This window comes from Hoplias malabaricus, chromosome 16, assembly GCF_029633855.1.
Source record: "Hoplias malabaricus isolate fHopMal1 chromosome 16, fHopMal1.hap1, whole genome shotgun sequence".
In the NCBI taxonomy this organism is placed as follows: domain Eukaryota; kingdom Metazoa; phylum Chordata; class Actinopteri; order Characiformes; family Erythrinidae; genus Hoplias; species Hoplias malabaricus.
In genome coordinates, this window is record NC_089815.1 from 9,749,548 (window position 1) to 9,776,205 (window position 26,658).

The window sequence follows — 26,658 nt, forward strand, 5'->3', positions numbered from 1 at the left end:
GGGGAGCCCCAGGAGCAGAAAACTCAGATCTTACCTAGTGTTCCTTTAAAGTTTCTTGGTTTGGCTGTGCAGTCCTATGAAATGTTTTAATTAGTGTATATTCCTTGTGATGCTGAATGTGTAATTGTATAACTTACCGATTCATCTTTGAGGGTCTGGAGCGTTCCCTAGAACACTGCAGTGTGGCGATTTCTTATACACAGTCTCTTTGTTATATTCTTGCACCCCTGAGCCTGAGAAGACTGAAATAAAAATGACAATGACACCATCTCCTAGTCAAAACAGCCATAGCCAGTACTCAAGGGAGTATCACTTACACTACAACAGAAATGGATGCTTGTGAAGTGGAAATCTTGTGTGTCCACTTTACTCTGTCCTGCTTTGTGAATGTTCTTACCCCTGGGATTCAGTCTGAATGTGCTAGTTTCAGATTTGTGCTTCCTTCATGCTTTTTACTGTAAAAGAATCTGTGGCTTGAGGCACAGTGCCAACTCACTTGCAGTCCCACACAAAGCCCCTCTACATTCTGTCCTGTCACAACAGTAATTATACCAGTTTGAACATTCTGCCTGCTCTCTATGTGCGTCTTTTTTTTTTTTCATGCAGAACCAATTCCCGCATGTCCAAGCCGCCGCCGGAGCCAGGGCCTCCCAGCATGGTCAGCGAGTCGTCCACAGCCATCACCTCAACCACAGTGGACACCACTTCCGGGCTGAAGGTTAGAGAATTAGCATATGTACGCAGATTTCAAACCTGTTTTACAGATGGGTTGAATATCAAGTGAACACCCCATACCCAGTGAAGGTTATATGCATGCTGTTAAATTTGCTTAAAGGAGCACTATGAAATTTTTTACCTTAAAATTACACCAAAATCATAGTGATGCTTCAATGACCTGTAATAAGGAAACTACAGCTTCTATTGTTGCTACTCCTTTCTCAGAACTGCAGAAATGGCACTATGTAACTTTTGGAAGAGGGTAGGAAACATTCCCCCTCCCATTGATTTCACTACAGTGTTGTAAAAATGAATTACACTAGGTGGCTCCCCCAGAAGCAAAAACCCAAATCTTACCTAATGTCAATTTAAGGGGAACTGAATCGTAATACATTTGGGGGAAACTATTTTCAAGAACTTTAGAGCTCTTTACAGTGCCTTCTTACCAAACCTGATCTCGTTAAATAACAGTGCCATCAGCAGCCTTATTGGACTTTAATATGAATATGTGAAGCAGCGTCTAGCATTAAATCATATTGAAAACTGATAGAGTTTTAAAGCTAATAGGGAAACGTAAATCGGTTTCAGCTATTTTTGCTCTCTGCCTCTGATGTTGACGAATGGACCGAGCAGAGTCTGTAATAGTTTAGTGATTTTTCCACCATGAGGAAGCTGGATTAAATCTCCTCTGCTGTCCAGTGTGTGAGAGGAGGAGTGCTAACGCTGCATGAGCCACGCTGCAGGGGTTTACCTTTCCTACTGAATGTCTCCACCACTTACATCAAATTAAAGCAGCACCTGCATTGTGCTTGACTGCGTATAGCTATTGTTACTTTTTCGCATGATTAAAGGAATAATTTGGCACTATAAGAATAGTCTGGCTTATGTGGTTTCCTGACTCTGTGTAATGAAATATGAAATATATGAACACCTGTAGAAGTTACCCTGAAGTCTGAATTTTGTCCCCATTTTTTGTTTATTTTTGTTAATTAAGCAAATCCTGCTTTGTCAAAAACTATGAACGCATGTGTGTTTAAAATGTTTTTTTTTTTTAAAAAGTGTTTTTCATGTAAGGTGTAATTGAGGCCTATTATAAAATATTGGAGCATTAGACTCTAGCTAGTTATTGGACTAATGCATGAGATCGTTGTCAAACCATTAACAATATCTGAATGTTTACATGTACTTAAAGAGGGAACTTTTTATAAATTTTGGCATGCTGTACCAGAGCTTTTTGTGTGATCACTGCCTTTTCTATCACAATATAAAATATACTGGGCACCTTATTTATAACTGGATGCACCATGTTCTTTATGAATGTTAATGTGTTAATTGTAGCTCATAGCTCAAGACTAAAAACAATGAAGCAAGGTGTAGGCTAGTCACCTACATTTGGGGTAAAGGGAAAAACTGTGTAAAGTAGATTTGATGCCAAACTATGCTTTTAAAAGAAGAATGTTTTGGAGAAGTGTATACAGCCAGACTGTGACCTCAGTGTGACATGCCTTGGCCCTCATTCTGGCCCTCTGTGTGTGGTGTTCACCTGATACTCAGTCCATCTGGAGGGGTATTTATGATGTGACCCGGACTACAAGCCTGGTCCCCAGCCAGTGCCACTAACAGTTCAGTCTTCCCTCTGTCTACTCCACCACATCCAGCCTTGGCAGGGACAACAGGAATAGTGATGGCTTCCCTCCATATTCCTCCCAGAGTGAATTAGGTGTTGACACATCATGGTGTTTATGTTTCGGCTTTAACCCTGGCATGGCCACCATTTTCAGTTGAGTACTCAGTGTCTTCTAGTGACTTGTAGTTCTCTGTCTGCATAGTGATGGAATATAGATGGGCATGATTTTTCAAATGCATATACATGTCTAAAATGATTTCATTAGTTCTGATATTAGTAGTCCTAGGGTTCTATAGTCCTACTGTTGGTGTGGTACAGTGGTAACACCATTGGGTCCCATGCGAGAGACCTGGGTTAAATTAGAGGTCTGGGCAACCAGTCTGTGCTACACTAATAAGAGCCCTTGGGCAGGACTCCTAACACAGTGTTGGCCTGCCTGTAATACCAGTAACCTTGTGAGTCGCTCTGAATAAGAGCATCTGCCAAAATGCCATAAATGTAAATGTTGATAATGTATGTGTTAGTACAATGTAGGTATTAGTGTCCAAGTTTGTTTTGGTTTTGTTTTCACTTGGTGGCTTATTTTAATTATATTCATTTATAACTATATTAGGGCAGCACAGTGGCGCAGCAGGTAGTGTTGCAGTCACACAGCTCCAGGGACCTGGAGGTTGTGGGTTCGAGTCCAGCTCCGGGTGGCTGTCTGTGAGGAGTTTGGTGTGTTCTCTCCGTGTCCGCGTGGGTTTCCTCCGAGTCATATTGTAGTGGCATTTATTCTGATTGCGTCATGCCTGTCTGTGCTGGCTTTAGAAAGCTTATCTTCTTAAGCAGTGCAAAAAAGAAGGCAGTTAATTTTAAAATAATATCAGAGTGATGACAGCTTTGACAGATTTCAGCAGTCTCATTGATAGTGCTCTGTATTTCCAACACGGCTTTTCTAGACAAATTTTCGAGACAAAGCTAATACAAGGCTCTGAATGCTTACGTTTGTGGATGGTGCTGAGTGGTGAATCATGAAAAATATGATTTTTCTCCTTGTTTTAGAACTTGAAAACCACTGGGAAGGTACATAGCTTCGGCAAAAGAGACCATGCCATCAAGAGAAATCCCAACGTCCCAGTTGTAGTGAGAGGATGGCTCTACAAACAGGTATTTTACACTAAAGCACAATCACATGTCACTAATTTAATTATACACCAGTTATTTAAACATCCATCTTTCAAGGAGACATGTCCAATATCTCTGAATGTGTTGTGAATGATACATTTATTAAAATAAACATAAAATTGTGAAACCAATATGAGGGTAATCATATTTAATGATCATTTAGTCTGACCTGGTGCTTTTAGTATGTGAACTCTAGCACTATAATCTGAGTGGATTGCTTCAACCCCTTAAAACTCTAAGCTATTGATTCATCTATTAATTTTAAGGCTTGAGCTATAAGAAATAATGCAGTGTAGGCTACTCTGGAAATGTGGACACACATAAACAGGTTTAATATTTTCTCATCTGTGTTTATTGATGGAGAATGAATAAATGAATTCTTTTAAGGTGTTGGATACAGTAATTATCACTAACATTGTCACAAACCTCTCAGAGGTGTGTTTGTGCATGTGTCTCAGTGTGTAGGCCCTGTAAAATATATGTCCATGACCACACTAATGACTGTATAAACATCCACTGTAGCGGTACAAACCAACCTCTAATGAAGAGGCAAATCTCAGTCAGAGTTCCAATGCCCAGCAAAGCCCCCACATGGGCCAAACGCGGGAAATGAACTTGAATGATCCAGACTGTGGAGAGAACATTTCTCCCTCAATTCAATTACAGAGGACACTAATGATATACATGGAGCTTGCTTTTTTTTGTGTGTGTGTGTCTGCTCTTGCTTTTTTTCTGTAAGCTGCAATTCCCCAGCTAATGGAACGTAATTAAAACGCAGCTCAGTCAAAAGAGGGCTGAACGGATGCTGTACTTTCGCCCACAGGACAGCTCAAGGATGAGGCTATGGAAGCGCAAGTGGTTTGTGTTGTCGGATTACTGCCTCTTTTATTATAAAGGTGAGTCACCATGCACTCTGCACACTATGGCTATGCAGAATGATTGATTACAATTAGGTGAAGCAAACCAAAGCTGCTCCGGGCCCTTGCTTGGGGAATAGGATTTCTACCTCATTCTCAATATGTAAATGTCTTTCTGTTGATTATGATAGTGATGTGTTGATCTGATATAATGAATCAGCACCAGGGCCAATAGTTACCTTATTAAAGGTTCAAACCTTAAAGGGGCGAACAGTAACACTTTGCACATCTATAGTATGCATTTACATTTTTGAATTTCCCTGTGCATCCAACAATAATGAAAGCCTTGTGCATCTTTAATACAGTGATTCAAATCACAGAAGCACTCAGAAAGCGCAGATACTACCCAATGATCTGTCTTTACTATGGCCACATAGACAATACATGCTGGAACATCTCAATTTAAACATGAAGTCTGTGAATGTATCACCAGTTACTGTAGGCTTGAAATCAGTAGGCTAGATATCAGTCAGATGACACACATTCATTCAATCATTTTGGGCCATAATGGAATTTACATTCCTAATAGAACAATACAAAAGTAAATATATTTACTAGTTAACAATACTAGGACTCCAACATACAAACATAATTTAACATTAGATTATGTTATGTGATATCCTATATTGATAAAGCATGAATGTATTGTACCTGATTTAGACAAGGCTGTTAATTGTTGTGTAGTCATGGCGCTTGAGCTGCGCTGGTTGATTGTATACAGTGCAGCCAACAGATATCATACAATTAAAAATATATGTGTATGCTTTAGTGTACCAAGTCGTTTAGGACATGCTCATATCACAGACATCAGAAATAAATACAGAACAAACAGAATATACTTTGTATAACGTGGTTAATCTGGGTTAGCAACAATTTGGTTAATAGATGGAAGAAGGTAGCGTTCTAGCATCAGAACAGTGTACAGAACAGTGTACTATGACACTGACAGTATATGAGTTTATAATCTTTGCTAAATGAAAAAACTTCAGTACTGTGCTATCCCTGCCAAAATTACCAGAAGTACAAGTGCTTCCATTTAATATTATTAGGGGTAGTAATATATGTAAATACATTTGCTGATACTTCTAAATACGTTTTTTTTACATTAGTTAAATGGCTTTTACTTAAAGGGGATATATTATACCCCTTTTTCCACAATTTAACACAGTTACCTGGAACGTCACATTACCACTCTCTGGTGTGATAGGACCCACCACAGTTTTTTATGTTGTTTGTATCTAGTTTTATTTATTTTAGATGTTTTCTTCATGTCTTGTTTGATTTAGCCAAATGAGACTTGGCAGGGCCCTATATACAAAAAATTTAATACTAGTATTCTGTTGATCCAAACACAACAATTCTGTCTCATCCTAATACTCTGATTAGGAGGGTGGCACCATGTGGTGAGCATCTACTCTAACAACTCTCCCAATGGCTCAGGCCAATTATAGTTCAATCCAATTAGATATATATATTTTTTTTGGCTGAGGCCTGATGTGCTCTTTTTGAGGAGTGGTATTTCTGAGAATCTGCAGCTGTTGAAAGATACATTAGTTGGGACTTTTATTTTCAGCTTCATTGGTTCAATTTTGTTCTGCTCCACCACAGACAGTCGAGAGGAGGCGGTCCTGGGAAGCATTCCCTTGCCCAGTTACGTCATTGCGCCAGTGGAGCCTGAAGACCACATCAGTCGCAAGTATGCCTTCAAGGTAAGCCCATTCAGCCCAGGCTTATTTTGCTTCTTGTCTTTAAAATAGGCTCATTTATACTGATCCTTATAAACCTCTGGATGCTCTTGACCATACTGACCAAGGTGAGAGTGGTACACTTGTCTGTTTGTCCTCCACTCTCACTCTCACCACACCATAGCCACTTGAGCTGTTTTTAGTACCAAGAAAGGCTAAATTGTTGCTTTCATAACAAAATCTTTTATCGCTGACACAGATACGTTTAGAAAAGGAAAGCATTCTTAACTTGAATGTATGTTAACTATGTTTTTTAATAAAATGATCATTTAAAATGATTTTTAAAACAAACATCCAAAGATATGTAGTTTGAAATATTGATAAAACAGCAGATAAATTTCTGTGGTGTTTTATATTATCAGAGACACCTCATGTTTTTATAGAGGTTTCTCCTGTCAGTGGTGTAATCACTCTTGGGTCTCATTAGGCTTGCAGTGACCAGGCCCTCTTTAATCTATAATGAGCTTCTCTTATATATACTGACACAACTGTACACCAACCACTCACAGCAAGAACCATTTTCTTAATAAAGTACAAAGAGTTAAATTCCATATAAACTAAAGAGACAGCCCTTATGTCTGTTCCCTCATAATCATAACAGGCACTACATTTACATAAGTGTGTAGACACTTGCTTATTTAACATTTGATATCAAAGATATTAATATCAAGATTGACCTGCCCTGCCCTCCCCCTAGTGCAGAAACACTTGATATGCTGTACACTATGTTTGACCATGGCTGTGAAAATTTGAAATGGAACTCTTTCCTCCACATCCAAACACTTGGGCGAGGGTAGGGATGGACGATATGGGCAAAATTTATATCATGATATATCTTAAAATTTTGGTTGATTCGATATAATTCTGATATGGACACTATAAAAGACACAGAAAAACTTCCAAGAACAAACAAGAAACATGACAACACTGTCAAGCGTAAACCTCTTTTCTTTCTCTTTATTAGTTTTTAAACAGAATTTTAAATTGAGTGCAATGGCATCTGACGATAGCGCCCTGTACTAAATACCAGTCAGTGACAGATGCTATAAACAATGAATTTTGCAATATTGAAATTCGGTTTAAAAAAATCATATAATTGTTGTTGAAACATGATATATTGATACTGAATTATTGTCCAGCCCTAGGTGAGGAGGTGCCACACTTGCCAGAGTGTCATTTTCTACTAGTCATGACATTTCTTTAGAGTTGTACAAGCTGTCTGTCAGCATTTGGTACACACTAAAGTACGTCCGTTTATATTAATTAACAGGAAGATGTTTAGATACTTTAGGACATGTGGTGCATTTCATTTCTGCTTTATTGTTATTGATCTTAGCTACACCACTGACTCCTGTGATTGTGTAGAACTGAAATGAGTCAAGATGAATTGAAGAATGTTAAAAAAAGGAATGTAACATCAGTGAAATTTTATATAACTGACATGTTAACAAATGTCTTTGAGACCCATGCTCCAGTGGAATGGTGGTAGTGTGTCTTCACTGAACTCCTGTGTGTGTTTGCTGTGATTACTCTTCGTGCTCATCTCCTCATTACATTGTGCTAATACTGGTGTGCTAAGTGTGGGCAGTGCCAGCTACATAGCTATACTTTCCTAATATGCTTTCTTAAAGTGGTGATTTCTCATTATGTCAAGACCTGTGTTATTAGTGACAGTTTATTGATCATATCTTAATTATGCTGCAAGGTATCTTTTTCAGAACAGCTTGAATTTTTAAAGCATGGTCAGCTGAGTATTTTCTTAAATTGCATTTGGGCTCAGCTCGAGGGCATGTTCAAAACATGTTTATGTCATGGGGCTTAAATTATTGGCCAGTAGATTCTCAGTTCTTCAGTTCATCTACCTGGTATTGCTCCACTCTGCATCACTCATATGTTGTAGCCATCCATGAGCATGCTCACGTGATTCAAGTTAATGTAAATATATTGTATTCCAAATCATTTTGGAAAATAAATATGCACTTGATTCATCTTACAACAGAATTATTACTGTCCAAGTCTACTGAAATACAGAATTGTATAACATTAATCATGCAGCTGGAAAAACATTTCTAAAAGATATATTTTTCTGGGAGTTAGAATCCATAAAAAAAGTAGGTATCTGCTGTGTGGCTAACCATGAGGCTAATCAGTCCTTTACAACAAAGACTAATTTCCAACCCTTGCATTGCATTGTAACATGGATTCTGTAAGAGAAGAGCACCTATTCTGAAGAAGAACACAGCAGAAATGTTTGATGTCGTACCCCTAGGGCTCTCACATCAATCTCTTTCATTTCCTTTGTAGGCTAGTGATATTGAGGCCTGTGGGTTAGCTCTACGTTGTTCCACCCCCATTAAACGGCTCATATTTCCGTGTGTTTGGAGTTTGGAGTCATGTCAGTAGACAGATTAATTATACATCTATTGTATCTCTAATGTCCTTCCTCCAACTGTCTTTTGTTGTAACTCAGCTCTGTGACAGACGTCTAATTCTCTTCTCTATTAGCATTAGGGTGAAAACGGGACACTCATTCCCTGACTCTCTATATTTTCCTTTGTACCCTGAAATGATTACAACTTTTCTTGTGGAAATAAAGTGTTTTTGAGAGAATGACATTGTTGTTTTTAAATCCAGGCCTATGACATAATAGTTTGAGGCTAAACCTTATTAAAAATGAGTAGTAAAACTTTATTTAGGATTTATATACAGTATGTTGCACCTATGCAATTTAGAAATTATTGTTAAATTATTTTAAACATGTTTTATCATCTGTGATGGAATGGCACCCTGTCCAAAATATGTCACTTGCCTTATGCCCAGTGATTCAGTGTAGCCTCTGGACCCTTTTTGACCCTTATTAGAATGAAGCATGTTACAAAAGTTGAATTAATTAATTTTTTTACTCATATTCATACATATAATATGTTAATTATTTATTTACATTTTAAAAGTAATGTTTATATGTATCTCTAATTTTGTGGATTTTTACTTTAATACGGCATTTAAAACATATTTGAATTCATAAAATCATAAAATTAGAAGGAATAAAAATTTTTTTGCATTGCCTTTTATTGAAATTTAGGAAGGTTTTTTTTTGTCATCTGAAAAGTTGCTATATTGAAGATGCATGTTTTTCATTGGACAGAAGCAGTATATGATTTAAAGTTTAACCTTCTGTCCAGTCCCAGGTCCTGTTTTGAAAGTTGAACCAGTTCTCAAGTATCACATTCAAGAGTTTCTAGAGTTTCTATTTTTAAGTGTCATTTTAGATTATATGACATGGTGACCAGGGTTAAAACTGACAAAGAAAAATATTTCTCATTTGCAACTTTCCTTCTAATTAGGAAGATATTAAGCTGGAAATCTCCATTATTGAAACTGTCTAATAAGTAATTGAATATGATGATGAATATGGAGTATAATTAAGTGAAACCAAGGTCATACTTCATTGTTGGTGGAGTGACGTTGTATGTGGTTGTCCCCTTTGGTGTGTGGTTTAGTATGTGTTTGTGGAGTTAATGTAGTTGAAAATGTCCCCAAATAAAGTTGTAAAAGTTCAGAGTTAGACTTCAAGGTAACTCCTTTAGCCATTATTTGAACACATGCAGATGTGATATGTGAATGACGCTTGTTAGCTGATATTTTTTCCATTTTTGTCCCCTTCTCTGGTGTTTTGCCATGTTGTCCCAGTGCTGTGTTTGTGCACTTTATAAGCTTTCCTGCCTACAGCTTTAACTGTATTACGGCTAATCTAATACTGTCTAATGAATAAATGTTAACACTTTCAAATGGATAATGTTTCATGGGGCATCAAGATTTTTTTCTAAAGTGTTTGGCTCTGTCCATCACTCACTGTGTCTCTTTCATTCCCATTGGATGATTGGCTCCTGTTGTGGCCCGGTGCATTATGGGAGCTGAGCCAGGGGCGTGCGCGGTGGAGGGCCGTCTCCTGACTCTTGCATGAATAGGTATTTTATTTCCATCCATTCTCATTAGAGAAGTTCCTTTTCACACTGCCATCTTTGTGTTTGGCATTTACCTGAAGCAGAAGATGAGACATGTGCATTTCTAATGTGCCTTGACCTGCTCCAGGTTGCATGCTGTTCTGGCCATTTTTGTTTGTTTTGTTGTTTCCTAGGAAAGGGCAATGCCAGTTCAATAAATTAGCATTTGTCGTCATTCCATCAATGTGACATACACTCGGTGTGTCCTGATCTTAAGAAATGACACAGATGGCTCGAAGATGAATAAGTATTTCATCTACAACCCTGAGAAGTGTATATAGTGTTATGGTTTATATATGCAATTTAACAGTAAATTGCATAAATGATTATAGTTTTATTTGATTTATGTTCTGAATAAAGTGGTTTGAGTCTTGTTTTTCATTACACTTGCTTTTAAAAATAGAAATATCTAATTTGTGTTTTCTGTTCATGATTTTTTGTTGGCGGCACAAACTGCCAAGAGTGATGCTGTGAATGAGGTGGTGAGGGTGAAGCTGGTATTGTTGCTTTGTCCTGTGGAAATATCATGGTGTTCATGACCTTCAGTTCTGCACATCACATGTTCCATCTTCCATATTTCATCACTTCTCCCTATCGCTGTAAAAAATAATGTTTTTACCTTAAATAAACCTAAACATTTTTGGGTTAACTGAACTGAACTTAGAATAAGACATGGATTATGTTTCTATCAAAGTATTATTAGAACTCAAACTTTTAATGCAGCCCAGTTAACAAAGTTTTTTTATGTTAAAACATTATTTTTTTACAGTGCAATTCACTCACACACAGTTCATTCACACAATAATATATGATGAATATTTCTGCATTTTTCTTTGAATTCATGTGAGAGAGTGTATGGTTATGAATTTATACCTACCTCTATGCAGTTGTATTTGTACTTTTGGGAACTCTTATTGCATATTACATCATTGCCAAAATGCTAAGGTATGCAGTATGTCAATATCATGCCAAATCCATTATACTTTTTATGGTATATTGTAGGTATTATGACTACTTTTAAAATGACAAAAACCTGGGTGTATCCCAAAAAACTAATCAAACAAATGTAAGAAGCCACCAAGTGTATAGTAAATTCTTAAACTCTGAAGTATATGCCATTATTTGATTTTGTACCAAAGCTTTGAGTTTTTATGATAATGTCATGATTACATTATGTCATGATGTCATGGATAAAATATTTAAAGGGGGGGTGTGTCTAGGTTGAAAAGCATCTTCACTCAAATAATCTGCCACATATCAAAATGCTAAAGCTGCTGGTCCAGTACATGGAAATCTCCAAATCAGATTTCAAATGTCTAATCAGTTCTGTTTCATATTCACTTTACTGAAACTGAGCTAATTATTGTGGATTTTTTTTATTTTAAGGTATTTATAATGGGCTTAGCCAGCTTTTAGAAATGTGACAAACCAGAACTTTGCAAGGGGCGCTGGGAATATGGGAATGTCTTTACTGTGGGTGTGAAATATGCAGACTGTTATTTTGGCTCCTTCATATCCTGAGGATGAAGTTGTATCAATATGAAAAAAGCTTTGACTTCTGCTGTGCTTGCTGTTTGCCTCAGGGATGTTCACCCTCTTCGTTTTCAGAAAGACAGTCTTTCTTGGATCCTGTGACTTTGAAATGACCCATCTTGTCTTCATAGAGCGCGTTCCTCTAAATCATTCTCATAATCACACTGGAGCCTGGTTCTTTATGAAAGCCTGTGGCTCTAAAATCATTTAAGGAATACTCTGGTGTTTTTTTAAACCTCAAGCAGAGGTTCATCTCAAGCACATTTATCTGTACTCTGTAGCCCCAGTTTAATATCCTCACTGTTGGAACAAAACCTTATATATCTACTTTTGACAAGATGGTCATAACCATAACCCATAATTTGAAAATATTAGCCATGTACATTGTGACAGTTTATTGGAAAACTAAAAAGACTAATAGAAAATATCTAAAAATCAAATCAAGGTAGAATAATTTACTTTACAGACTAAGAAGTTTATTTCTTCCTGTAAAATGAATTTTTTATAGTTACAAGGAGATTCCAAAATTCAGTATATAATTACCTGAACATTATAAAAGTGTAAAAAAATGATGAGAAAAAATACTGACTCGCCAGACACATAGAGTACAAACTAATGGGTAGAAGATGATTTAGCATTAATAGGTTTTTGATGCCTTCTCAGAAGGGGGGAACTTTATTACCTGCAAAAACTGACCTTATACTATTTCAGTTAATAGAAAATAGTTTGAAAAATGCTTGAGTGTACCCTTAAATGGTTTTGATTGAGGATGTTTGGGATAGAGCTGTAATATATATATATTCTCATTTATTTTCTAATAATATTACTGAGATCCTCTTGGAAAATTGTTGCTTTATTCTTGGCTTTATTCTTATTAATCTAATATTTTGTTAAAGCAGTGTTCCTCAAAACCCCCAAAATTGTACTGCTGTAGTTCAGTGTTGATTTCAGTTGTATTTCCCCAACTGTATTTAATATCTTTGAAGTGTAAACTTTAATTAGTTGATGAAGAAATAGTGATATATTGGAGAGCAAGAGGGAGAGCTAGAGAGGGAGAGAGAGACAGGATCTGATGCATACCCTATGCTCTGTGCCCCTCTGCTTGTCCATTCAGCATTTTGTCGCAGTGCCTCATGCTGTGCTCTGCTGTGTTAGATCAACAGTGACGCTTGCCTTGTTCAAACAGCCACTGTCATCAGTGAAATGGGGTCAAGGCTGTTGCTTTCAAAAGAAATATTCTTAAATAAAATATGGAATGCTGAAGTGAATTGATGTGGTCTACTGAGCTGGAAAAGTATTCTAGTGTAACTCTAACACTGTGACACTGAAGCCTCTCCTGAGTAAGATGGCTGCCGGCCCACAAGAGTCAGCCAGCCCAGAGATTTGGGATAGTATTTAAAAAAATCAAATCTGAGTTGTTGTTTTTTTTCACCCAAAAGCAGTCACTTTTCTAAGTTTGGTGTCTGATACAGTGCTTATAGTGAAGTTAAAGTTCTTAAAGTCACATCACTATATATCTCATTAGGTGTCTGCTGCCTTCATTTGAGTTTTATTGCTACCACTGTGAAGAACGGAAGAACTTGATCAGATTTGAAGATCTGCATGTAGCAAATATTTTCAGTCAGAATTTTTCAGTAAACAGTGTATATATACATTTTAGGCCGGTGATTTTATTCACATTTTGCCTTTACATTAAAGCATATTTTTATTCGATAAATCAAATACACGGATGTAAACCTGTCATAAAAATAGCCACAGAGTATCATTTCAAAGCTTGAATTTGCCCAGAGTTTGTCAGTGTCCCTCTAAGTACCCTTGTTGAGAACCAGTGGAGATAATGTTCAAGAAAAATGATTCCACGTGCACGTTTCTTAGTTGGATGTGGCATTGTTGGTGTGTTGTTGGACTCCTGCAGTCATGGGTAAGGCTCAGCAGGCTAGATGAATGGTGCTGGGTGTAAAAACGCTGAGCTGGGCTGTGATTAAGCGCCTGGTGGTTTGTGCCTGGTGGCCGGAGCTGGAGAGATTAGCCTCATACAGGCAGTTTGGCAACCAACAGATTTAGAGCAACATAAGGCACAGCTGAATTAGCTTTGGGGCTCCATTTAACATGGCACCAACCACACTAGCAGATCACTGGGGTAAGAGGCTAATTAAGAGGTTTGTTTAGTAAGTGCATGTATGTGTGTGTTTGTGTGTTAAGAGTGGGAGGAGAAATGGGAGGTGTGTATTGCTGATGATTATAAAGGGCAGAGGCTAATATTGCATTATAGAAAATAATGATGCCATCTCTATAAGCAGTACTTAGTAGTGTAATTGCTGTTTTGTGTAAATTCTGATTGAAGGTCTTTAACCCAGCAGTTCCCAAACTGTTGTAGCATTTTTTTATGAAGTAGAGGATTTAAAGTGTGAGCCCTGTGTTCAAGGCGTTCAGTTCAGCTGCATATCATCTTGACCCTGAAGTACAGTTCAGAACAGCGTTTGGCTTCAAATGCTTCTCAACACTGGGGTGAACAAGCTCTGCTTATTTAGTAGGTGCCAATTTAGATTAAGACTACATTTATAAAGGTTTACATATGGTTTAAAATCTGTTTATTTATGGTTATTAATTCTGTTGATAATAAATTAAAAATAAAAATTAATAATCAGTTATATAACACATAGACTTGACCTGTTGTTTGCCAAATAGTGAACCCTCATCTTTAAATCTCAGACCTTTAAACCTCAGCTGGTTACTGACCTTTCTTGGTCTTCTCCATAATTCAGCATTAAGCCTTTTAGCTTCAGCACATATTTGTTAAATATTTAAGCATTGAAACACCAACAGAATGTCTTTTTATACATTAATGATAATGTGGTGTACCTTAACATGTGAAATGACTAAACTCATATCCTCAGGTCTCAGTTTATTCTTCACCTTGATATTTTCAGTAAATAATTGGTCACTTTCAGTTTCAGACAAAGAAGAGGTCATCCTTTATATTTTGTGGGATGATTAATGACCTTTAAAGGGTTTACAACCTCATTAATATTCATGAAATAAACAGGTTTTTAAATAATTTATAAAGCTTTATAAGTATAGTCTTATTTTAAAGTGGTACAATTTTGCACAAAGGCATGATAACTCATATTATTGCATGGGGAAAAGATGACAGATAACTCACTTTGCTCTATTTGATTAATATACCAGGCATCTGATCCACAGATCATTATTATTTAAGGCTGTGCTGAACATCAACTGCTCCAAAGGTGTAGAATTGGGCAATAATGGTGGGGGTCCTCTGTCTTCATTGGTAGCAGCTCACTAGGGAGTCTTCAGCTCTGGCTAACTGTGCGTATCTCTCTCTCTCTCTCTCTCTCTCTCTCTCTCTCTCTCTCTCTCTCTCTCTCCCCCACCCTCTCCGGTCTAGGCCAGCCACACAGGCATGCGTTCGTACATATACAGTAAGAACTCTGTGATTGGCTCTCAGGCTGAGCATGGGGGAATGAGGACCTACTTCTTCAGTGCAGATACACAGGAGGACATGAATGGCTGGATTCGTGCCATGAACCAGGCAGCACTCATGCAGAGCCACAGCTTGAAAAGGTCAGTCAATCCCCTACTCTCCTACCCACAATATTCTCCTCCTCTGCTTCCTGGACTCACATCTCAAACCCTGATGTATTCAGTGTTTAAACAGAGGGTGTGGAGGAAATATCAGGTCTCTGAGGAGAGCTGAAAAATGTTGTTGTTATACTGACACCCAGAGGCCTGGATGTATCAACGATTCTGTTCTTAACATATTGTTTAGGTTAAATATGTAGGGCACCTGCTCTGTGGAGCATTAACTGCATGATTCATGTTCATTAGGATTTACTTTATGGAAAAGATAATAATAATCACTTATAATGATAGTGTTTGCTTTCTTTTGGGAGTAAAATGACTGATTATTCTTTTGAGCTAGTTTTACAGAAAGTATCAAGTCATAACAGTTTATCCATTCTTTCAAAGATAAACTGACATACTTCAAATGAAAAAGTTTCAAAGCAAACACCATGATGGTTCATCTGGAGTTCATGTAGTACAGTGTCCACCGCTTGCTTAAAAGTCCTGCTAATCACCATGTCATTTGTTCCAAAGCCTTCCCCTGAGTGTGATTGGTCAGCTGAGTTTCTGATTCAGAATTCTGTTGGCAGATGGTTTAGCAGTAGTTTCAATTTGTTCAATTTGCTTACTTTTAATCGCAGCTAGAGTTAAAATTATAAGTAATGTTTCAAATAACGTGATGGGTGGCACGGTGGCACAACAGGTAGTGACTGTCTGTGGTAGTGACTGTCTGTGAAGAATTTGGTGTGTTCTCCCTGTGTCTGCATGGGTTTTCTCCAGTTGCTTCTCCCACAGTCCAAAAGCACACACTGGTAGGTGGATTGGCCCTGCAATAGTGTCCATAAGTGTGAATGTGTGAGTGTGTGGTGCCCTGTGATGGACTGGCACACCCTGCTGGGTGTGTCCCTGCCTTGCGACTGGTGATTTCGGGTGGGCTCTGGACACATGGCAACCTTGAACTGGATTAGTGGCTACAGACAATGAATGAATGAATGCATAAATGAATAATTAATTTAATAATATAACGTAAACATTATAATGTGTAATTTGTAAATGCATAATGCACATATATCTATAACAATGTATTTTTTCCCATATATTCGCAGTGTTCCAGTCCTATAAACTTTCCTACATTCCCTGCCTCTTAAATATCTCGTGTTTAAATCTCAGTTCTGCTGTTTGTCTGCTGAAATGTATTACCTCTCCACAGCTATTGTGTTCAAATGTGTTGATTGATATTTCCTCTGAGGCCTTTGTGCATGGTGGAGCTTCAGCAGGCCTCTGTGCTTCCTGAGCTGCTTCATTATGTTTAATTGATCTCAGTGAGGCTGTCTAATGACGTCAAGAAGACCAGAAGATTTTTTTTTTCTTTTTCCAAGATAGATGCTTTGTAACTGTTCAGAGGTTTGTGTGTGTGTGTGAGTGAGTGTATATTTTTGTGTACATGCTTATGCTTTCCTTTTTTACAGAAACTTACTTTTTATTATACTCTAAAATACAACATTCTTTCATTCGTTGTCTGTAACTGTTCATCCAGTTTCGAAGCTTACCAGAATCACTGGGTACAAGGCAGGAACACACCCTGGATGGGGTGCCAATCCATCACACGACAACACGGTTAACTTACCAATGTGTTTTTTTTTGGACTGTGGGAAGAAACCAGAGCTAAAATACAACTCCTTTTTCAGTCTTCGTTATGTGCTTTTCTAGTTGATTCAACTATGTTTTTCCATACAAGTTACTAAATTAACCACCTAACGGTACCTAACAACATGCTAGCACCCACCTAGCATACCATAGCAACCACATAGGAACAATCTGGAACACCATAGCAATGACCTAGCAACTTATTAACATATAAAGTAGCACCCACTAAAGATAGCCTAGCAACTAGTGTAGATGACACCTGGAATGCCAGAGCAAGTACCTGTAATAACTAAATAAACAAAATATTGCATTATCAAATGTAATCAAGATTTCAGTTTTCTATAACTGCATCAGATTTCAAACATTATGATCTGGCTTTAACAAGCAAAAATACATTTCTTTCACAAACATTCCCTTTCTTGCTCCTTTTATCATTCGTAAATAATTGTTGCATTAAATTATTATTGATTCTAAACTAATATTGTACATATTCCTCCTAATTCTACTGAGCTTTTCACCCTTTACTGCAGAATTTTGGCTCCACACACTCAGCTCTGTTGCTGTTTGCAGGGTCTCAGTCGCAGCTGCATTGTGAAGGTGCAATGCAGTGTGTAGCTGATGCTGAGGCACGCTGACATAGCCGTGTGTGTATGTGTGTGTGTGTGTGTGTGTGTGCAGCTCTGGGAACAGCTCCACTGCAGCACAGTCCTGCAGCTCCAGTACCTGAACAGCCCAAACTGTAATAATATCACAGATGATGAAATCCAATTTTTTCAAACATTTCACATAGTCTGCATATGTGATATTATTTATGTTGCATGCGTTTGCACACTCATTGTGACTTATTCAATGTGTAAAATACTCTTTGTGTAGTGCTGTAATTTGGCTGTTCCTGCCACTAACATTGCCCTTCTTAATTAGATACACGATTTATCAATGATGTTGTTTAGTTTGAAATCTAAAAAATGTGGTCCAGTAAAACAAAAAATGTATGTCTTATAAAAAAAACATATTTTATTTATTTATTTTTAAAATAGTCTCATTCAAACTGTGTTCTTAAAGAGCTTGTACATTCACTAGAGTATATCTTATTCAGTGTTTCAGGTTTGTGGAATATTCAACTTGTCCCCAATTACATGACTTTTTAAATTTATCCTAAAACTTTAAGAAAATGAACTGTCCATCAAAGCAATGTAATGTTCATTGCCTGTTTTACTGAACTAGAACTAAGCAAAACAGATGCTTTTATGTAAAAAAAAAAAAAAACTTTGATTGTCAGGCAATTCCCTGAAAACATGAAGTAAGTTATTACACTATTATGATGTATGTTTGTTTAAAATGGCCACACATTATTATTCAATAACATTTAAGACATTGATTTATTGATGATATTTTGCTGAATCTCAGAGGATATACTGCCAATATATCAGTGTTGTCCTCATGCCACTCCTCACAGGCCAGACTCAGTGGACAAGGTTCATCTAAAGTGCTCCAGTTCCACAAACCTCCATCACACTTCCATCATCACTCAGAGACCGGTGCAGATGGTTGACTTTTTTAAAGAGACATAAAGTGGGGAGAATTAGATTATGAAATGTGTTGTTTATGGCGGCCTGTTTGGTTGAGTTGTGGTGTTTATTCGCTCTTAGGAATGTTTCTTCTCCAGCTTGTGGGCTTTTGGCAGCGTGTGATGTGGAGATTTGGGATGTATCCAAGGCTGTGCTTGGTGTTTTTATTATTATGGCAGGTAGTGTGTATTGTTGCCCAGTGAGCTACTGTGAGTCTGTGCTAAAGTGAGTCTGACCTGAAGCCACAATTTGTTTTACTTTATTTTTTTACATACTATGGAGCTTCATCTTTATCTAGCATCCCCATCTAGTGGGCAGTGGTGGTTACTGCAGAACCAGAGGAAACCATCGGGAGTAAAGGAAAGCAATGTCGTAATATGTGTTGGATGGTATCCAGTACATAATCATATCAGGTGTAAAATATCTCTTGTTTAAGGTAGATCTCATATCTGAGAATTGCCAAAAGTATAGTGGTTGGGTATATATTTTCAAAATGAACACATATTCTGCCAAATATTTAATAGAAAAAAAATCACAAAAAATTAAAAATGTCCTGGGGTTGAAAATCTTTTGAAGCCACCCTCCCGAACCACCCAATGAATAATATCTCATAAAAGACAGAGTCGTAAATGACGCAGTGAACTAAGTGAATGATCTGTCCCATTATATGAGCTATTACCTCTGCGCACAGATAGGATGCTTCGTTCTTCTATTTGTTGTGAAGATAAAATGGCTGTCAGGTTGATTCACATGAGGAGATTTCACCGCTTAAAGCCAAAAGAGCTCCTCTCAACAGCTCTTGCTTGGTTTGAGTGGGGAAGATGTGGGTGTTACATTAGTGAGGATATTCCAGCTGGCTGCATTTGCAGTAATGACAAATGCGTTAATGAGATGTACCGTTTTTATTGCGCCCTCGCTGTTACTCGAGTGAGAAATTGTGATTTCGGAGGGAAATGCTTCAGGTTAATTGAACAGTGTGCAGCCACTTGTTAGAGGAAGGGGGGGGGGGGGGGGGCTTGATGGCTCTTGGTGCATGCGTCTCAATGAGGAGAAATTCTGTGCCTAATCAGACGGGAGTGGATTGCCACATGAAGAATGCCATCCATTTTGAGACTGTGATTGATTAAGAGAAATATTGGAGGAGCGATTTGTAGGCTTCACCAGTCAAACTCACAAGCATGAAGCTGTTGCTTCTTTTAAATATAGAAAAGCCAGACCTTATAACCCTTCTAAAAGCTAAAGAAAGTCATTTATTGTTTCTGATAAACCTCACTGTGTGGGAACATTCTTGCTGGACTGGTCCTTAATCCCTTTAAAGCTGATTATTCAGCAATGAATGTTGAATGTTATGTTACACTTTAATGTATTAATCATAACTAAATTTTACATTCAGTATTTTAGAGATTGAGTGATTGATTTGAGACCAAATGTTAGAGATTTGGAGTGGATTGTGTGAAATCAAATCAATATTTATTTGTAAAGTGCTTTTTACTAATGATGTTGTCACAAAGCCGCTTAACAGAATTAGTTTTAGAACAGATAACAATGTGAATTAGAAAGCCACAAGTGAGCAAGCCAAAGGCAACAATGGCAAGGAAAATGTCCCTCAAGAATTGAGGAAGAAACCTTGGGAGGAGCCACAAGTGGGACACATCCCCTTCAAAATTTTGTCTCAGCTGTGTGGACGCCTCCTCTGCTGGTTTGAACTGAATTAATAACTCACATTTTGGAAAATTAAGGGTTAGGAGTCTTTCCTAATGCTGTAATGTTAATTATAGTTGGAATCTATCTCCGGTTTTCCACATGGAGGACATGTGTCCAGACATCCTTCCCAATATTTTGTTTCCACTGCCCTGACACATTTTAGTCTGGTTGAAAGTAATTAGAAATGCCAGGCAGTTGAAACGAAATCCTGGAGAAATTTTTCTTTTGTTTTACTGTGTAAATTTTCCAAAGATGAAATATTTTCCTCTCCCCACAGAGATGTTCTGAAAGGTGAACGACAGGCAGTTCCCCAAACCAACCACATGGGCAGCAGCAGCAAAAGCTCCTCCCAGGCTGAGGGTCTCCACCAGTCCGGGTGGGTGGAGGTGGCTGATGGTGAGATTGTCAGGCAGGAGAGGGAGGTGGAGGTGCGTCATGTTTACAGTAAGGATGGACCAGAGGTCCACAGTGTCGACGTGGACGGACTTTCTCCGGATTCTGTAGCACCGTCCCAAGTCCCTTCTGCCCTGCCCTCTCAGAGGAATGGCCTCCACCCTGACCACAACGGTAATGTGGTATATAAGAGGGGGCTGGTGCCCCGCACAGACACTGAGAAACAGGTGCAAAGGAAGACAGCACTGGCTCAGGTGGAGCACTGGGTCAAAGCACAGAAAGGAGACCCTAAAAGGTCAGTGGATTTCATGAGCTAGAATAAAAGTCTGGCTTAATGCTTATGCTTCTGTACAGTAGATAAAACATCACATCCTGGCCAATATAACTCGCTTTAATCTACACAATTAACACAGTGTTTCCCATTATGGTTATTAGGATATCATTAAATTATTCTTTTAGTATAAAAGCTCAATGTATTCTGTAGCATCTTGTGTGATTGTGTGTGTGTGTGTGTGTTCATAACTAAATTAATTACATTTTAACATTCTTATTTTGGCTCATAATGAGAAACACCTAATATATTAAATATATTCATTAATGATATTAATTAAATGGTTTTTTTTTTTTGGTGATTCCAGCCACCCTTCCTCAGAGTACAGTCTCCCTAGGAGGACCCCTCCTCCCCAGCCAAAGCTGGGGGTGATGGAAGCCTATCAGTCATTACCCAAAACAACCAGGCGACCCTCCGGCGGCTCACCCCCCGTAAGCCGCAACCTGCCAAGCGACTACAAATATGCCCAAGACCGCCTCAGCCACTTCCGTATGTCCACAGACGAGCGGCTGGCCACTAAGGAGGGCATGGTATGGCAGCTGTACGAGTGGCAACAGAGGCAGCAATTCCGCCACGGCAGCCCCACAGCACCCATCTTCACTGGGCCAGACTACATGGACACAGCAGCCGCATTCAGGGTCACCCTGGAGGTCCCCCGCTCTATATCTGTGCCCCCCTCTCCATGTGACATCGCCCCTCCAAGACACCCTTCCAAACTGCTGTCCCCTCGTAGACCCCATACTCCTGCCGACCGCGTAACTGTCCGTCCATTGGACGAGATGTCAGCCATGGTGGACACAGCTGGCCCTGGCTCTCCAAGACGGGTTATTTCACAGGTAGGTTTTCACACTAGAAGTGTTTTCTTTAGGAATAACTCATGATTAGCAATAAAAGTCGATAAAAGTAAAAAAGTTACTTTAAATTGTTTCTAATAGAAGTAATTATTAAATTGTGTGATGGTCCATAGAAGATGACCAAGATCAAGAACTTTGTCATCTCATAAACATGCTTACACTGTACAACAGCACCGGATTCTTCAGAGGCTCAGTGCAAACAGGCACACAACTGCACCCGGAGCTAAACTACTCATATGTTTTGTTCATCTTTTCCTCATTGTTCCTCAGTGATGGCATTCATTTGGTAAAATATTTCTTACCTGATTTAATATGAATTGGTACAGTTCAAAAAAGGCATGTTGGTATGTGGATTGACTGCGAAACTGGACAGGTTGTTAGTGTGAGTGATGGGGTGTGATGGATCGGTGCTTGGTCTAGCCTAGTGCCCAATGATTCTGGGTAGGCTCTGCATCCATTGCAAATGCAGATCCGTATGAAGTAGTTACAAACGAATGAGTGAAAGAATCAGTGACAGTACAAATCCTGGGCTGCCTGGAGTAGATGTTTGGAAATAGCCAAGCCAAAAAGCCACATTTTGATGTTTTTCTGGTTTTCTGTTTGGTAGTGGATTTGTTGCGGAATATTAAACAGAAAAATGGTTTGAGTCAGATAGGAATATAGAGCATTGCAGTTCATTACACAAAATGTTGTGTTGTCTTGATTCATAATTGTATTTTGTTTTTACAGCTTTTTTTAGATGCTTTTGTGTTAGTGGGAATATCTGCATGAGAAACAGAGCTCCACTGGTTTCCCGTTGCCCTGACGTTTTCACACACTCACTTTCCCACAGGATTCACACGGACATCAACCCAGAGCCTGTCCCACAGGTGCAGGGCTGTGTTTTTGTGTATGAGACTCTGTGTGAGTGTGTGTGTGTGTGTTGGGTCCTGCTTCCCAAGTGTGACTGACACACTCTGCCACACCCTCCACATCAGAGCCGGCCCTTCTAGCATCCTCCCAGCTCTCCACAATCTCTCTCTCTCTCTCTCTCTCTCTCTCTCTCTCTCTCTCTCTCTCTTTCTCTCTCTCTCTCTCACACACACACACACACAAAACACTATCACTCTCACTCCATGCTCAGCAGAAGTCAAGCCGCGTGTGAACTCAGTAATTACACGTTCATGAAGCCGCCATGAACCAGATCTGCAAAGACAACACGCTTCTCAGGCTGCCGTGGCAAACATCAACCTTAAAGAACAGTGGGGTGCTAATTTTAGTCTGAGATGAACTTTGTTAGCTTGCACTCCAGCAGCGTGTAGGTTTTCCAGGGTTCCTCTGGCAGCCGAGCATCTTTGTAGCGCAGACCTCCACCGAGGATCGTTAAAGCGTGCGCTCTTAAGTGGTAAAAATTTTGCCATGGGCTCCCAAGCTCCTTATAAACAGCCCCCTATCTCAAGCATCAGTGTTCTCTTTCTTCTGATCTCCTGTTTTAAATAAAAAACCTATTATGCAGCAAAAAAGTAGAGCCCAGGGAATAGCGCTGGAAAGCACAACCCGCACTGTTTTGCTTGCTGGTAGCAAACAAATCTTATTTAAAGAAGGCAGGTTGGGGGTAATTTATGTGTAGTTAATTAAATCTCTCGTTGTTTATGGGTCCTGTTCAGGCTCAGTGATGGGGCCTGGTGGAAGGATTCTGTGTGTTAAGCAAAAATGTCAACTCTTCAAAGCCCCATGGCACTCAAAATGAAGCGCACACCTCCAGATGAATGAAGAAAAACATGGACATTGCGCATAACTTGGGGGTGCTCAACTTTACAGCTGACTTTTAAGTGACACCAGGAAGGCCCTATAGCTGAAAACCTGTTAGTTTTGTTGCTAAGTGTTTTGTTATTGACCTCTATGTCATTTCTTTTGGTTCTTGAACAAACAGTGAGTTGTTCTTTCTGTCTTTACCCACACAGACCACTCAGATTGAGAGAAGATCTATGCCAACCATGGGCTACATTACACACACAGTCAGCGCACCCAGCTTACACGGCAAAACGGTAAGAGTTTTGCGAGAGAGCTTATTGAAGACCTCCTGAATGATACGGAAAAAAGGAAGAATATAACACTTGAGATGTTATTTAGTTCAGTTTCAGAGAAATGGGACTGTTTTTTTTTTTCAAGCTATGAGTTAATAGGTACACAACTGTGCCTTAATAAATACGAAGAATAAGATTAACAGTTTAAAGGAAAGAAATAGTTTATATAGTTTATATATAGTTTATATTAAATAGGTAATAATTATTAATAAATTTGCTTGTTTTGAAATTACTAAAGATGTTTTGGAAATGGATACTCAAAGATATTGGAAATTATACTGTTAGTGTACTGATAGAAAAAAAAAATTTCTAAATATATATTCACGTTTATTCCATTGTAAATCATTTTCCAGCAAATTAATACTAACTGGCCATAGCTTTTCTGGGCCCTGCAACAGTGACAACTTACTTAATATCAAGTCAATATTTTTAATATTTCCTTCAAATATATATTTTTAATATTTATTTCGAGCATTATTTAAAAAACACTAAATATTAAGTCTCAAAATAATTAGATGTTATAATCATCTTCAAATTCTAAATAATCTAATATTACAGTGAACAAAATACTAGACATATTAGCTAGGTTTAATGTGATTTCACTTTCTGCAAAATCTTTTTTTTGCATAAGGATGGCTTAAGTCATTTGCATGTTATAAAATCGCAATTCAGATTGTGCTGTGGCGCTCCTATCCCTGTGGCGCCGCCCTAGTGGCCGTGTCCTGAAGTGTTCTCTCTGCCCCTCTCTCAGCCGGAGGAGCTGACGCTACTCCTCATCCAGCTCAGGAGACACCAGGCCAAGATGGCCGGCGTCCGCAGCGACGCTTTCGCTCACCTTCACAGCAAGCACAACGGCCTCTCAGGCCCCAGCCTACAGGTCAGAGGGTCAGAGCCACCTCCCTCCCTTTTCCTGACGAATACAGGCCCCTTGTTATTGCATCGTGTCCCTTGTACCCTGACTCTGTCCTGCTCTGTGCCCTCATCTGTAAGGCTGTGCTCTGTGGGTAGTTGTGTCGTGGTCATGGTGGTTTGGTGCTAGCATGGACAGTAGAGAGAACTCGTCAAAGCTTGGACTGCAGAATTTGAACATTCCAGCCCGTGTTGTGTTAAAAAACTCTCGTCTAATGCATTTTGCACTTTATTTATTTATCATTAGTCGATTGCTTTTTTTAATACACTTCTTTATTCTCTTTCATGGTCTTATTTTTAAAACCCTCTGAATTGCTTCCTTTAATGTTTGTTTCAAGCATGTTGCTTGTTAACTTGCCTGCATTCACACAGTTAAATGTCATAGTTTTTGTGTTTGCAGTAGTACACATAGACGTTTGAAGAAAATATTGAGCTTTTGAAAGATTTCAATAGTCACTTTTTTTGTTTTATAATTAAGGTCAAACCTCAGCTGTCCTTAACTGAAAGAACAAACAGTTTCAGTCTTGTTATGAAAGACAGCTTCACTGACACAGTGCATGAGTCTCAGGTCTGCAGCCCAGAGTGAAGCTGCAAAGCCATTCACTGAATTTTCTTATTGTAGAGACACTGTGTAAGGCCACCGCTCTCTCACACTGCTTATGGGAGTGGACCATTTCTGTTTTACTCAGTGGACATTGAGAAATTCCTGGGCTGTGATTTTGACAATAATGCAGTAGTAACTCAATATGGTTCACAGAAATGATGTTATTGTCCTAGTCGTGATTCGCCCAGAAATGTCCCTATGGACTGTGAAAAAGAAACTGCTGAGAGAACTCCAAATAGGGAGGCAACATGATGCAAGATTTTTGAGTTTTCTTAACAGAAACTTTTTTGTTAGTGTTTGATTAAATGTCATCCTTCATTGACAGACATTCTTGCCCAGAATATGTTATAGTCTGCCACTACTGTCACTTCTGACCTCCTAATGATCCCATTTTCAATTGGTTCAATCTCCCTTGCTTCCTCTCTTTCTAATAGCTGATGTTGGGTGAGCATACTAGTACGGATTCTCTCTTTGGTTATTTGGATGAGTCCCAAATGTGTTTTAAGCATCTATCCTTTGTTCTGCCCTAGGGAATTAAACCTAGTCTTCTGAATGGAGGGAGCAGTAGTGTCCACTCCACCAAACAACTGAAAACTAAAAACATGTATTTATTTTTTAATTATATATTGAGAAATGGACTGTTTCTCAATATGTTTTTATGTGTTTTCTTATGTTTTTATGTTCTTGCTTGGTGCCATTTTCCACTGCCAAAGTTGCATTCCAATATTCAAGATGATGCAACTTCAAGAATATTTATAGTACCCACATGCTATTCTTGATCAGCCCCAAATAATAAGGCTTTGTCATAGAGAATGACCTGAAAGTCATTCACTGTGGCATCATACATTTTCTCTACTGTTACTGGGAACGAATGCAGTCATGAAATCACCCCTGTAAGGCATTCTGGGTAAACATGTCGGTCAAATGCTTTGAATGTCATGTAAAATAAGAGTTAAAAAAAGAAGGTAGCATAAAATTAGATGAATGAAGAAATGTAAACTGATTAAACATGTGAAACATAGTAAGGCTTATGTTGAGAAATCAAATTTTTTTACTGCTGCACTTGGGTTTTACATTCCAATTTTTGGGTTGAGTTTTATAGAATATATATATATATATATATATATATATATATATATATATATATATATATATATATATATATATATATATATATATATATATATATATATATATATATATATATATATGTGTGTGTGTGTGTGTGTGTGTGTGTATATATTTTTTTATTTTATTTTATTTTTTTTGTTCAAAATACATACATGA

The 26,658-nt window shown here is 38.3% G+C and overlaps 1 protein-coding gene across 10 annotated transcripts in view; it reads left to right on the forward strand.

The window, feature by feature from the left end:
- plekha7b (pleckstrin homology domain containing, family A member 7b) overlaps positions 1-26,658 on the forward strand; it is a 116,177-nt gene that overhangs the window by 73,981 nt on the left and 15,538 nt on the right. For 5 of the 10 annotated variants that reach the window (XR_010795745.1, XR_010795744.1, XR_010795747.1 and 2 more), the window contains 9 exons: positions 607-718; positions 3,389-3,493; positions 4,335-4,407; positions 6,037-6,137; positions 15,120-15,295; positions 20,492-20,902; positions 21,246-21,774; positions 23,736-23,819; positions 24,610-24,735. Coding sequence is in view for 3 of the 10 variants with exons in the window: in XM_066647596.1 (XP_066503693.1) it covers positions 607-718; positions 3,389-3,493; positions 4,335-4,407; positions 6,037-6,137; positions 15,120-15,295; positions 20,492-20,902; positions 21,246-21,774; positions 23,736-23,819; positions 24,610-24,735 (1,717 nt within the window). In the remaining 7 variants the exon portion in view is untranslated. Of the gene's footprint in view, positions 1-606; positions 719-3,388; positions 3,494-4,334; positions 4,408-6,036; positions 6,138-10,039; positions 10,142-15,119; positions 15,296-20,491; positions 20,903-21,245; positions 21,775-23,735; positions 23,820-24,609; positions 24,736-26,658 lie in introns of those variants that run through there. The other 5 variants (XR_010795748.1, XM_066647597.1, XR_010795746.1 and 2 more) reach the window with 4 other exon arrangements.